Raw genomic sequence first — 15,467 nt, 5'->3', positions numbered from 1 at the left:
ATCAGCTGTGTGCGAAGATCAGTAGTAATACTTGCGAGACTTCAAATTTTTTTTCTTCAATTTTTTATTATTTTTGCCTCTTGAATATGTACAAAAAAAGTATAGGTCAGCAGTGAAAATCTAGGTGGGGTCAGATAACCAGAACCAAACAATTTTATGTTTTTTAGGCCTTATAAGAAATAGTAGTCAAATGTGTTATCATGATGGTACATGTACATGTAGTTCCCATTGTTATGACTCGTCATTGATATAGTACAGTTCACTGTTGTTTAGACCATAGACTGTCTCCAATGTCTATGCTTAGACAGAAACATAGCCAAGAGGCTTGGCTATCTGACTCTATATGTACATACTGACTAAATGACATTGCCAAGCCAGATAGCCTAGTTTTAGGGCTCGTGTACTTGTATATTAAATGACAGCTCAGACAAATATGGATTCGATTATTTCATGATGAATATTTCTCACTTGATGAATCTTAAATGGCTACCAAGCATGTATCCCATGAACTTGTTAAAATCCAAGAGTATGATTGTACTAGATGAAAAAAATGGACTGAAAATCTAACTTTTTACAGCTGCATAAAGAGTGTGTGTATTTCAAATTGTGATCATCGTACAATGTAGTTCAAAAGAATTTTTGTTTTAGGTTTATGGTCACAGGTCTTGGGTAGCCTGGAATGTAGCATGGTATCCATGATAATACATCCATGGTATAGCCTTTTATACTTTCTTGTACAACTGAATTATACCAAATTGTCAACAATAATTGTTAACAATTTGGTATAATTTAGTCACTCGTACAGTTGAGTTGCACTGTACATCAGCTACTAACCATAGCTATCATAGAAACTGATATGTATATTTTCTATTAAACAGCGTGTACAATTATACCAAATTGTCAACAGTTACACTGTACATCAGCTAGCAACCATGCCTGTCATCGATGTAACTACGACCGTGGTGCAGACCTCAAAGCATATGAACTCCTTGACTCTGGTGGATATCCTAACAGAGTATGTGAACGTAAGTAGTCCATATAATTACATTTATTTACAGTATTTTATCCACAGTTGCTGTCTTTGTATCGTAACATAGGATAATTAGAATATTCTGGTATAGCCAACAAAATCAAGGATTATGTCCTAATATGAGTATGATTTATAGACATATTTACTTTTACAGCTGCACTGGCTGTAACTGGAATGGTTTTTGTTTAAACAATGTTTTGTTAGGTGCAATAAACTACCTGTAATATCATACCCTCTGAACAACATTGCATCACTTGTGGGTAAACATACATTTTTTTTATAGTTTATACATGATAATATGAAATCAAACTGATTTTTGGGTATGCACCCACAAATCAACACCCCCGACAGCAGTCATGGTTTCAACCAGTTTCTGTATTACTTATATCTATAGATTATATCAACCACTGGTTAACATGTACAATCTCTAATTATTGGTGTTTTAACAATTTTCAGTGAATATATTGTGGTTGTGTTTGAAAAATGATACTCCAGTTACAACTAGCTCAATTTTAACTTTGTCACTACACTATCTACTGATAATATTGACCACTAAGTAACACTTACAGATAAAATATTATTTCATAAGTAATTTACCAATTTTTAGTGAATATATATATCTTTGTTTATTTAGTGGACAAAATGTAGTAGGTTTGACATTGATTCAACACTATAAGAAAATATGATTTTCATGACATTATAATGATGTAATCCATATTGATTTGTTGACAAGTTTAAATAAAATCTTATGAGTAAATTATTTGATTCCTTGAACATTTGTGTTTAAAATATGGCAATCAAAGCTCAATGCAAATCAGTTTGTCACAAGAGGTCAATCATAATGCAACAGCTGTTGTGAGGTCATCCCCAAGATTTGCAGGTCAGATTGTATGTAGTTTCTGAGCAGAGCTCTCTTCTTCTTTTTGAAATTAAGAGCCTCTGGATAAATATTGGTAATTTATGATGATTGTTTTAATTGAAGGTATTTGTAATAAACATTGAGGAGTCATGAATATTTATGTTATGCTAATCTTTTTGTCTGCTGACTTACAGAAGACAATGCCTGTCCATGGAAAGGACCTCCATTGAATGGAAAACAAATTTCAAACCAGTATTTCTCAAGAAATGTGTGCAATTAATTTGATGTGCTATAAAATCATGTAATAACTCTCAAAAACCTGTTTTTATGAAAATGCATTTATTTTCTGCATCAGAGTCCAAAATACAAGTTACAAGTTTTAAATATAAGATGCAAATTTCATTTCTCAACTATTTTATCTTTAAATAGAGAGATGTTCCTGGCGATCAGATAGTAAATACTGTTACCCAGGACTCTGCCCTGGGTTGCCATCATCCTGTTCTTGTGCACCTGGATTTAGTGGTGACAACTGTATGCAAAGTAAGTGATTTATTGTAATGATTAAGGTCCTATGCAGCATTGTCATGAAAAAATTGACCACTAGTTCTGGTTCAACTTTCTGAAACAACGCTGAATTCATTGGGGGCCACATTGGATTTTGTCATAAAACCATATCATTCAAATACTAATGGTAAACATTTGATTTGTTCATTAACAATACAAACAGGAATTACTGTTACTGTTTAGTGAAATTTCTATATCAGTAGAACAATTTTTTGGTCGCTAAGTAAAGGAACACTGGACCCTGGTTGACATACCAACTACTAACTTTGTATATAAACACTGTACTAGCTTTATTTGGTGGAATTGTATATAATTGTAATTTTAAAGAATATTTTGCAGAATTGAGTCAGTGTACTATTTATAAATTAATTATTGTCAACACTATGAATGTTTTATGTTACATTTTGTAAATATGCATTTCAAAGAAGTAGTGAACATGTGATAGGGAAAAAATGGCTACCATTGAAGGCAGTGGTGTATATCACCAATGCATGGGAACTTGTTATTGTATCATCTCTGGGATTTAGGTAAGAGAGATGTATGCAATGTACAGGTATCTGTCAGTTGTAAATTGTACCAACGGACTTGGATGGTTTGCGTTTTGAGTTGTTCTATTTATATGGTACACTTTGTGGTAATAGACATGTATATGTTACCATGGTGATAGATGTCTTCAATATTGACTAATGTCATCTCTCTTGAAAATTATTTTTTATCTCTCTTGTATATTCATTCTAATGTACTACTACAATTTTCAGTGACAACTAAGCCCTCAATGCTCTACTGCCTGGCTAAGTTGATCCGTACAGCCGGCGATGATAGAGTAGAAGCAGGCTGCGGTTCGGAGACAGCTTTAGAAACTGTCTTTACCAACCTTGTACCAGACAGAATATTGGTTGACTGGGAAACTCAGTACTATGGTCCTAATGCTGCAACTTATCCACGACACCCGTACATCGATGATTTCAAAGTAGGAGTTGTATCGGCATCCTTTGATTGGTCAGTCAATAGAGGTCAGTACACCACACTACTTGTATTTTCTTCTATAGTCTATAGGCTATCCATGACTTCAAATCTCAGATCTCTCGCCACCCTATCAAGCTTAATAAGAAATCATGACCAAAAGTTGTTCATGCAAATGAGTATACCCTCAGCTGTTAGAGTGATGTGTGTACTGAGCTGACAAGTCTAGCATATTTAGACTCCATTTAGCTGTCCCAATAAACACTAATTGATCATTAGACAGAATCCTGTACTTGATTAACAAAGACATGATATTAATGACTTTTTAGATGGCTTTGTTTGAATTTGAAATTTCATCTCAGGACCTCATTTATGATTGGTTAATCAACAGAAATAAGGAACATGTCAATGATTGAAGACATAATATATGCACTTTTGTCACTTTGTTTGCTGACTTACAGGTGGATCCACAATTGACAGTGGTAATGTTGCATGTTCCCTTGGATATAGTCAAGATAATCCACACCAAGCTGTGTATGATTGTGAAGTACATGATGATTTCTCAGTCACTTTCCAACATGGGGACAGGTAATTATAATCCATAAGCTGATTTACCATGATTGCGATGAGTCAAGTATAATAAAGTTCTACGTTTACACAAGGAGTAACACTGAAGTAAAGCACTTTATCTTTGTGCTACACTTGTTTATAGCATTCATATCAAGTGTAAAAGTATACTGTTTCAATTGGTTTTAATTATTTCCAAGCCTAGCATGTGGCCTTTCTGATGTGGTCAATTAGGAAATGTAACAGTATACTTTTACACCTTGATATAGATGCTATAAGTGATTGTGGTACATACAGAAATGCTTTATATAGTACTTTGGTTTTACAATGTATGGGTTATATTTTGTGTTTAAGTCAAGTATCAATGTCCACAGTAACAGTCTGACATCATATAGCGAGAGACAAAATACCAATCTCCTACCAGTTTGTTACCATGGTACAATGGCAATTATACCATGCACCAGCCAAGTTGAACAAAAAATATGGAATGTATACTCTGGTCATTCTATGTCACAACGACACGCGTTTATGTCATCACAATGCATGTCTACATCACTGATGTCATTACTTTTCCCAATTTCATTAGTATATTAATGGGTTGGTATTATTGTGTTATTACCCAATATTTGTCTTCATTCAGCTGTAAAATACTTGTGACCTAAGGGTTTTGTCGATATGAGTCCAGCGATTCATAGTGACGAAGCTCCTTCAGTCACTCATATCTTCCTTGGCTGAATGAAGAAAAATACATAAGTATCAAACCTATCAAATCTATGGAGGGAAACACTGCCAATTTGACCTCTTTCTCCCTTTCTGCTATCGGGGTTCCCCAATCTTAGGAAAAACACTGAATGTTCATGGCATAAAGTTTTTCTTATTTTCATAATATTTGCTATTGTTTACAGGTTTTACGTGACCTCCAAAGCTTTGAATGGTGGATACGTCACAATTGAAAATCATGATGATGCATCTGGAGTCACCATTGACCCTAAACATTACTATACTGGAATGGAAGTATCTCATACTGCACACTTCACGTTGGATTATGAAACACCTGTACATTGCTCAGTAACTGGTGGATGCTCAGATCAAATGATTGATAGGGGACCACCAATAACTAAAAATGTAAGTTGTACATTGCTCAGTAACTTGTGAATGTTCAGATCAAATGATAGATAGGGGACCACCAATAACTAAAAATGTAAGTTGTACATTGCTCAGTAACTTGTGAATGTTCAGATCAAATGATAGATAGGGGACCACCAATAACTAAAAATGTAAGTTGTACATTGCTCAGTAACTGGTGGATGTTCAGATCAAATGATTGATAGGGGACCACCAATAATTAAAAATGTAAGTCAGGTTCAAAATAGATCTTCACCACCATTGTAAATCACACATTGAATTACTGAAATCTTTCATTGTCATAGAAATATTTCAAGTTAAAAAAATAAAGAAAAATATTTCATCAAAATTAAACATTAAGCTTCATGATAAATCACCTCATGGCAGACCCAACTGTTGTAGTGGTGAAGGAATGTAAAGAGCGCCACCAATGTTTGAGGTGTGATATAGAACAACACCCTTAGACAAAATGAGAATGGAAGTGGTTGCTTTGTTGACCCATGCATAGGATTTTATTTTATCTACTTAGGGAGACATAACAGTGAGATTAATTCTTTCTATCTACTTAGGGAGACATAGCAGTGAGAATAATTCTATCTACTTAGGGAGACATCACAGTGAGATGGATTTCTTTTCTCTAAGGCCTCTTAGGGAGACATAAGATAAAGTTTCTATCTACTTAGGGAGACATACTAGTAACCATAAGATTGAATTCTTTCTGTCTGCTTAGGGAGACATAACCATAAAATTGCTTTCTATTGCTTTCTTCCTATCTAGTTAGGGCGACATAACTGTAAGATTGCGTTCTTTCTATCTACTTCGGGAGACATAACCGTAAGATTGCATTTTTTCTATCTACTTAGGGAGACATAACAGTGAGATGGTCTGGATGGTCAGATACGTTGTCAGGGATACTAAGATATGAATATGAAGTGTATAAGATGCAACCATATAATGAGGAGTTAGGATACAGATCCGAACCAGCTATTGCAAAGGGAACAGTTACTGCTACGGAATCAGAGTTTGTTATCACATTAACTGAGCCAGGTAAGTGAGTATGGTTCTAGGTCTAAAGAGTAGTTCTTGGGGAGGACAAGGATTTTTAGACAACTGTCTGTGGGAGGAAAACATACCTTTTGAGCAGTTGGTCTGTTCTTATGTGTGACTAGACTTGACGTCAAGTAAATACAATCATTAAACAATAGTGAAATAGATAAAGTGAAAAGTTCTGTGAAGGAATGATGGTTAGTGGAAATAAAACACAAGAATTGAAAATGAGTTTAAGACTTTAGACTTCCTGGTAAATCAAATATAGATTGAAGTCTTGTGCAATCTTGATAATTCCTGATATAAAAAAATACGATCTTAAACAATTTTGTGAAATATATAGAATTAAAACTTAAAAGTAGTGTAAAACATCTGATTGAAGTGGTTCTGTGAAATCTACAGATGATGTATCAAGAATTGAAATTGAGTTTTTAAAGTAAAATTCTTCTGCAATTCTTGATAATTTCATGAATAATAAATATATCAAATACATTTCCTAACATCCCTTGACCCTACTTTTAGTTTCAAACTTCTAATTCTTACCAAACTACAGGTGATTATTGTGTCTTATTGACGGTCGATGATGTTGCTGGGAACCACATACGTGCAAGACGTTTCCTGATTTTTGATGATGTTAATGAAGTAGAAATTGATCCAACTGGAAATTATCCATTGTGGGTAGAGTCAGCAGCAACGAATACCAGCCTTGTTTGGCAAACTGATGTACAAGATGATATACGCACTGGACCCCAGGTAATTCACAGTCAACATTAAAATCTGAAGTTATTAGATGGATGCTGTTGATCCAAATGAAAGCGTTTTGGAAAGCTTTCCTTACAGGAAAAGTGATGCAAACACGCATTGTTAAATGTGGAATGAAAAACACTTGAAAGAAACTATAGAGTGAATCAATTTGATTAAAATATGATTTAGGAGATTGGTTCTATTTATCTTATTTCGCATCAAGGTTATTCTTTGTATTAACTTTTACTACACATCTGGCAACTTTTTTCCAAGATGTCAACAAAGGATAACATAAAAGACAAGTATAATAGACATTTAATATTGTATTATATAAAACCAATGAAACCTTCACTTTGATCTCATTTTACACAGATTTAGAATGAATAATTCTTTCTTCATTCAGGAAAAGTAATAATACTCTTAACATAAAGATTTTGTTGCTATTTTCATTTTTGACTCGTGACAAGGCATCTTTTGTCACTCGTATTTTTCCACAGTTGAAGAAAGAAAAATCTTTTGAATAATATTTAAAAGTAGCATGTAGGTATCACATTGTTTGCCTAGTACACATTCTTGATTTTGTGGGTTTTTTAGTGGTCCTATGTGAAAATCAAAGTCTTAGGGCAGCCTCTTATACATAATGCATATTAATTAGCGCTTCTCCTCTTGAATGCAGAACTTATTAAATTTGAAGTTCTTGGCATACGTTTCTACACATCCTTTGAAAGTTAGATACAGTATGAGTTGATTGACATAGCTAACAATGACTTTTCTTTGTGACAGGTGTTTCTACGTTGGCCAGGTCATTTCTACAATGAATTTCACAGACAACATAAACTTCTCAACGCCATTGAAGACCACTCACCACCATTAACAGCTGATTATGAGGAGGTCACAGGTCAACCACCTATAACAAGGTCACGTGAAGCAATACCAAACATTAATGGTATTGTTAGATTTGAAACAGACTATGCAGTTGATCATCAGGGTGGACGTAATATCACATCTCCACCAGGAAACTGGCAGGACGTCACAGATATCATGGTTAGTATAACTGTACTACTGAAAGAGTGGTTAGTGTGAAATGTAACCATTAACCACTGCATGAAAGGATTGTGTTTCTGGTTCCGTATACATGATGGTCACAGAAACGGAATTACGGCAATTCCAGATTTGTGACCGCCATGTATACGGAACTGGAAATGCTACCCTTTCACCTCTTCAGGTCAAGTTCTTGAAAAAGATAATGGCTGTGGCATGATTAGAGTTTGAAAGCCTGAATATAGATTCTAAGATTGTATGGCAGATGTCTGCAACCATGGAAAGCCATATGACTGAATGACTAGTGTCTGCAAAATATGTATTCACCCTTTTAACGTTGTCTTCACTTGACTTGCAAGACTGAAGATCATTTGGCAGAATCGACATTTTGGTTAGGCCTAAAAAAATAACTGTTTGGTTCAGGTTACCCGACCCCACCTAGCTTTCACTGCTGATCCTAAACTTCTTTTTTTACATATTTGAGAAAAAAATAATAAAATAGTGGATGCGGAAACTGACATCAACTTAAAAAGACAATATAAAACTGTTCTTCCAATCTGTAATGGCTGTACATCTGATAGGAAGAAATAAACAACACAGAGACCATTTGGAAAACAATGGAAAACCTAAACTAGACACTCACGCATGAAAAAAAATATGTTATAAAATAATAATACAATATGTTGTATGTTTAGACAGTTACTTATAGCTATGTTTGCCATCTTGGTGAAATCGTCAACACATTCGCAATTAAAAGAATACAGATTCATTAGAAATCATGGTCAGTATTCTACAAGTTTGGTGGTGGGGGTAGGATGAGGGCTCAGCTGTCACACACATTTCATTCAAAAAGTCAACTTTATCCACCTTTTACCTAGTCTTTTTATCATACCTGTGACTGTCATCCATGTCCAGGGGTAGAAATAATGATAATATAATAATAATGTTGGTTTTTTGGAGCACTTTCCCTCTCTGCTCAAAGTGCTTTACAATTATTATTCCTGGCACAGATCTATATCGGCACAAGGGTCCTTTATACTTCCTCAACTCCCTGGAGGAGCATACAGTCCATTGCAGCCTTTAAAAACACATAGGATTAAAGCGCTCATATCACAACATCTATCCTACCAGGTCCTAGTAGGAGACAAAGTACAATTCTTGATTTTCTAGTCCCCAGGGAAGATATTCAAATGTTATTATTTTAAAGCCTATTTTAATTGTCCACCACTAAGAAAACAATGTTCTGATCTGATGCACACGCATCTGATCATGACCAGAATGGGTTTTAATTTACAATCAAACTCAGTGGTGCTTTGTGTATGGTAAATGTACATGCCAAAAATTATGCACAAGTTTCTGTTGGATTACCAAGTCAATGAATTCTAATTATGTGTGTGACACATATACCGATACATGTACTGTGAAACCTATCAAGTCAAGACACCCATTGTACTGTTATTTCTATCTGGAATTAACAGCTGTGTGTCAGCAAGTTTTACCAAATTTCAAACCCTTTCTCCTATTTATTGCATAGGTTGAAGAACAAACTTTCGATATACCTCGTAATGATGGTGATTCCATTCGTGTCTGGGTGAAGGCTACAGATGTGATGGGCAATACAAACATGGAAGAAGTTTTGGTACATGTAGATTCAACACCCCCTGAAATACATGGTATCTCCCTGATGAGACATGGACTAACCAGTCTTGCTGTTCATCACTCCATCGATCTATTTGATATGAGGTAGGCTAATGATGTCAGAGCTGAGTGATAGGACCACAGTCTAGATCTGAATATCCATCTGTACAATTTCAATTCCATTATAAGGAATAACTTGTTGAAGCATTCATGTACATACACGGAAGGGTTCAGTAGCTGGCTAAAACACCCAGCTACTCCGTAACATTTTGCCTGCTACTTTTTCAGAACTTTGTTTAAAAATTCTCTGTTTCAACCAGTATATTTCTGTCATTGGGAAGATTTATGAGTCTCGTTCTGAGATATATTACTGCCTCAAAAGTCATCCCAAAAAGATTTTTAAGAACTCTAGCTTTCGGCATTTTGATATGTCATGAGGTCAGCAACGTTGTAGATTAATTCAGAAAACATGTCACAGAAATACTGAACATACAAGTATTTATTATTTCCTTTCACCCATACTGAATATATATTGTTTCTTTTCATCATGTAGAGTTGTATTTGATGCATATGATGACCATAGTGGTCTACACAATATTCACTGGAGACTAGCTGATATGGCAGATCGTTCTATAGTTCATGGTGAAGGTCAGCTTGCTGTCAGAAAACCACAGGTAGGACTTCTTTTGATATATGTATATTGACTTTGAGAAAATCGTAGGACTGTATGGCTGACTTGATTTCATACAACAAAAGTGTGCAGGTGTTAACAGGTTGGGTTTGTCTCATGCTGAGCCCGAAGCCCCATATTTCAATAGTGTATTTTGTATAATAATAATGTACTTTATTCATAGTAGTACCGTGGCCACTGGCCTAACATACAGAAATTAATATATACAAAAACTGTGAATGTAGAGGTTTGTTGTGACACACAGCAATAGCACATACAAATCCACATAATAATAGTAAATAAAACCTAAAATTAGTGTATCATACATTGACGAAAACGGAAAGCAAAGAATACAAACTTTGCTAAATTATTCTGAGTATGAACATGATTTGTTCTGATCAAAGAATAAAATTTAAATTGCGAAGGAGGCTGAAAGAAATTGTGGATAAATATGAATGGATTATTTGTGGTTACAAACAATGTAACATTATTTTTTGAACCATATACAATTAAAATCTTGAAACCTGGTAAAACAAAATGTCATCTAACTAACATTTCTACATTGTATCATCTTGCTTGGCAAATATCTCTGTGTTGGTGAGAGTTTTGTGGAGTCAAATGATAAATGTAACACTGTAAGAGTTTTGTTGAGCCTGGTAATGTCTTATTTCAGGTTTCATGATATTAATAATATGTACCACTGTCATTTCTGTGTTGTTCATATTTTTCACAGCAAGGTGAATGTAGTCCTCCAAACTGTGGCTGTATACCCAAAGACTATGAATGCTATGATAGAGACTATGCCATTGAACTTGATGCCAGTAAACTGAATATATCTATTGGTAGCCATGACAGCGACTATGTGTACACCATCACTGTCACAAATAATGCCATGTTACAAACAGTGAAAGAATTTCAGGTACAGAAAATTCACTATACTTTATACTGACCACTAGATGGCAGTATTCACTTGCTACTGTTGACCGCTAGATGGCGGTATTCATTTTCTACAGTTGATCACTTGGTGGCAGTATTGACTTGCTACTGTTAACCACTAGATGGCAGTATTCATTTTCTACAGTTGACCACTAGGTGGCAGTATTCACTCATTACTGTTGACCACTAGGTGGCAGTATTCACTTGCTATAGTTGATAACCAGGTGGCAGTACATGGGCGCGTTCGGTAGACAAAGCACCCGCGGACGTTTCAAAACGTTTTGTTCCCGGACGACTAATTGTCATAGTTTTTCGCGAGTGACTCGGGACGAAGGAAGGCGGAAGAGTGAGGTGACTCGCCAAAAGCCAAGATGGCCATGAATTCTCACTTCGTCAGCGAACTTGAGTTTTAGTGTAGGATTACTTAGTGCACATTAGTTTTGATTCAGCACTGCAAAAAAGTTCATGGAATTGGTCATTTACAATTGGCAACGGTATTTAGAAATACAAATACCCGTCCGGATAATGGTACGGTCGATTTGATGTACATTGAGCTATGCAAGATAAACTTGGGGTCAGGTCACAGGTCAAAGATCACTTCTTTAGTGTAAAAATAGTGTATGCATAAATAACAGGCCTTTTTTAGGCATTCTAGCATCCTAACAGTACTGCAAAGGTGTGATTTAAATATGCCCGTCATCTTTTCAGTGATGAGTGCTCAATGTACACAAAATGCGACAATCTTCTGTTTGAATGTGCCGCCATCTTTTGTTTTTCATGCGCAACATGCAAAATACAGTTCAGCGCAGGGCCAGGGCGCCCTGGCCAAACAATGACAAAACGTTTTGACTACCGAATGCGCCCCAGTTGTGTGTGTATGCAGTGGTTTAATGCCATATACAGATTTGATTAAAGGTCAAAAAGCAAAAATTAGAAGATGACATCACTATTTCATGTTCAGGTTAACTGAAGAAATTTTGAAATTTGAACTGATTATGAGATACCTTAGTTGCATACATATTTAGCTAAAGTAAGACTGTTTGATCAAATACCCCTTGTCTTAAAGTTCTGACTCTCTGATTGTCATACAAGCAATTACTGTAGTTCTTCATACAATAAATCTGTGAGATCTGTTTTTCTATGTGATTATAATCTCCCAAGATTAAGTTAACTTTGACAAATCATCTCAAGTAAATATGAGACAGATTTTAAAAATATTTCACATATAAACAAGGAAAGAATATATTATGTCTATACTAGCATTTTACAGTTTACTGTTATTATATATTGGCAATGTAACAATTCAATATGTTATTTTTTTTCTCAGGTGACTGTAGACACAAGTCCACCTCATGAGGGCAGTGTTCATGATAGTAGGTCAGGTGAAACTGATCTTGACTACCAGCAGGACTCTGAAATCTTTGCATCCTGGGATGGATTTTTTGACAGAGAGAGTGGTGTTATGTTCTATGCGTATGTTTTTAGTGAAACCTGTATGGATGGTGATAATGACGATGTGTTCAATTTACCCACAATGCAACCTGTGAGTATAAGGTCATTGTGTAGAAATGGCCAATAGACTATTTTCATGACCTAACCCCCTGTTTAATAGACCATTTGCAGTACCTCTCAGATCATTTTCCTGACCTAACCTCTGACTAATAGACCATTTGCAATATTTCTCCTCAGACCATTTTCATGACCTCTAACCTCTGACTAGTAAACCGTTCGCAGTATTTCTCCACAAACCATTCATCCATTACTTATCCACTGACTAATACACCATTTGCAGTATTTCTCCACAAACCATTCTTCCATTACTTATCCTCTGACTAATACACCATTTGCAGTATTTCTCCACAAACCATTCATCCATTACTTATCCACTGACTAATAGATCATTTGCAGTATTTCTCCACAAACCATTCTTCCATTACTTATCCTCTGACTAATAGATCATTTTCATGACCTAAATTAATACACTCCTGTTTATGCTGACATGATGTTTGCAGAATTTTAGAAATTTTGGAGTATTCTCAATAACCTGGCTTTTACCTGCAGCAAGGTCTAATACCTAACATAAACCCAGAGTCTAAAAACATTCATTTAGATTATTTCTATTCCCAATAACATTGTGACTACAAGTTGTTGCAATATATTTTATGTTTACATTGCTTCCAATCGAAGTATGTCCGATGAAGTACTGCAACATATTGATACATTACTGAACTTGTCCTGATGTACTGACGTAGATTTAGCTGTAGTAGTCACAACATTACCTACTCGTCGGCAAAGTTGAATAACAGTTTACTTTGAATAATGCCGCCCAAACTGTCGTGCAATTATTCATAATTGCAAATATACCCCATCTATTGGTAGATATCATCATGGCTAGATGTTCAGAGTGATGTATTAGACAACAAACATCGGTAATTGTACATGCAAGAGGCATCAAATTTGAAATTTGTTAAATTGAGGTTGTCAGTAATGATGCACACAATTGCAGCACATCTTTGATCTGACCCTACTAAATGCTGTGCAAAAGACACAGACCTACTTTGGTAACGTATCGATATGTTGCAGTAGTTTATCGATCATACTTTGATTGGAAGCACTGTAACATGAAGCCAGAGTGAAAAAGAAATTCATTTACGTTTTCAGGCTGTGAATACGACGTCAACCTCAGTAAGCTGGATAGCTCCTAGAACTGCTACATATCATTGTACAGTGGTTGCCTATAATAGGGCTTTACAACCATCAAAACCAGTTTGTTCAGATGGTATCACCATAGATACAACACCGCCAGTTGTCATGGATATCAATATTGATGATGTTAAGGTGAAACCTGGTGTAATGAAAGATGATGATGGTGATGTATGGATGGTGGATGAGAACAGATACCGCCACCTAGTGGTGAATGTTACACAGGATTGCAGGTAGATATAGAGGTTATTGAACTTTGAATTGAATTGAATTTTATTACGTGATACAATAATCATGACAACAACCAAAAATTGAGAACAAATAATCCTGATGATGACCATGGAAACAGTTACTAGGCAACTAGTCACTTCCTTAAACCAGACTGAACTATTGCTGATAGCAGCTGCTTTCTGTATGATACAAACTTGACTTGTATATTAACATATATCGTATATCATATATCACTTATATAAAAATGGCATTCTGATCAAGTAAACCGTGTTGAGAATTCTGTTACAGTACATGTGATATTTGCAGTATATATCAAAATCTGTATGATGAACAGGGTTGTGTAATATTACAATTAATAATTATAATATGTACTTTCTTTTCATGTCCAGTGATGTAGCAGAGTTAGAAGATGATATTGAACTTTGGCCAACTTTGGATTCTACAGCAGTGTACACCAATGATGATTGTCTACAATATGGCCCTGTATCAGATGTTGCCTACTACACTAAAGAACATCATGTTAGTAATATTAAAATCATAAGTATTAATTATTATTAATAATTTCATGACATGACATGTCCAGTCCACTAGTCTTTTTTTTGTAACAGAATCTTTTACTACAAACTCTTCTCAAGTCTTTTCTATGGAAAGTTGATCTTCAGAACCACAAAGGTGGTAAGGGGTGAGATCAGTAGTTCAAGGCAGGATAACAAAACTTTAGCAATTCTTTCAGTTAGTGGTGGGGAGGGGGGGGGGGGGGTCTGAGTCCTCGACTAAAACTAAAAGAATTAAGTTTTTTATCCTGCATTGAACTATTGATCTCGCCCCAAAATTAGTTTCATTTCTGATTCAGTATCATAAAAGTTTATCTGTAGGAAATTTCCAGATAGTACCGAAAACATTTTCCAAACATAGGTCTTTGATCTAATAACATATACAGTACAGTACATTGTACTCACAATGTTATCTCCAAGACAGTAATTGTTTGAAATTTGATTTATTTTTCCTAGTTTTCACTGAGTTGGAAAGGTGATGATGTAGAAAGTGGTATTTATGATTATGAAATTGGACTGAGTAGTACTCCATCTAGTTTGGATCCAGATATTGTTGCTATGACAACCACCAACTCACATCAAGAATGGCTGACATACCATCCCAACCTAGTGGAAGGTCTAGAATTCTATATCATTGTCAAGGCTATCAACAGAGCACAACTGTCAACAACAAAGGTAATACAAACAAAATGAAAGTTGAATTTTTTAAAATAGTTAATTTTGTTTGAATGTGTGAATTTAGTGTAAACTCAGACCACTAATGAATTTTTAGTGGTCTGAGGTGTAAACTACACA

The 15,467-nt window shown here is 35.2% G+C and overlaps 1 protein-coding gene across 3 annotated transcripts in view; it reads left to right on the top strand.

Annotated features, from left to right (window-relative positions):
* The window catches only part of LOC144450798 (uncharacterized), a 63,214-nt gene that overhangs the window by 16,233 nt on the left and 31,514 nt on the right, over positions 1-15,467 (top strand). For 2 of the 3 annotated variants that reach the window (XM_078141523.1, XM_078141524.1), the window contains exons 2-16: positions 879-1,025; positions 2,319-2,429; positions 3,212-3,466; positions 3,878-4,004; positions 4,889-5,108; positions 5,972-6,155; positions 6,709-6,908; positions 7,683-7,943; positions 9,475-9,683; positions 10,132-10,252; positions 10,982-11,167; positions 12,512-12,727; positions 13,846-14,120; positions 14,508-14,637; positions 15,129-15,347. In XM_078141523.1, the coding sequence (XP_077997649.1) occupies positions 879-1,025; positions 2,319-2,429; positions 3,212-3,466; positions 3,878-4,004; positions 4,889-5,108; positions 5,972-6,155; positions 6,709-6,908; positions 7,683-7,943; positions 9,475-9,683; positions 10,132-10,252; positions 10,982-11,167; positions 12,512-12,727; positions 13,846-14,120; positions 14,508-14,637; positions 15,129-15,347 (2,861 nt within the window). Of the gene's footprint in view, positions 1-878; positions 1,026-2,318; positions 2,430-3,211; positions 3,467-3,877; positions 4,005-4,888; positions 5,109-5,217; positions 5,261-5,971; positions 6,156-6,708; positions 6,909-7,682; positions 7,944-9,474; positions 9,684-10,131; positions 10,253-10,981; positions 11,168-12,511; positions 12,728-13,845; positions 14,121-14,507; positions 14,638-15,128; positions 15,348-15,467 lie in introns of those variants that run through there. The other variant, XM_078141525.1, reaches the window with a different exon arrangement.

The sequence above is a fragment of the Glandiceps talaboti genome, chromosome 20 (assembly GCF_964340395.1).
Source record: "Glandiceps talaboti chromosome 20, keGlaTala1.1, whole genome shotgun sequence".
Classification (NCBI taxonomy): Eukaryota; Metazoa; Hemichordata; class Enteropneusta; family Spengelidae; genus Glandiceps; species Glandiceps talaboti.
This window is presented reverse-complemented; position numbering and strand designations above follow the sequence as displayed.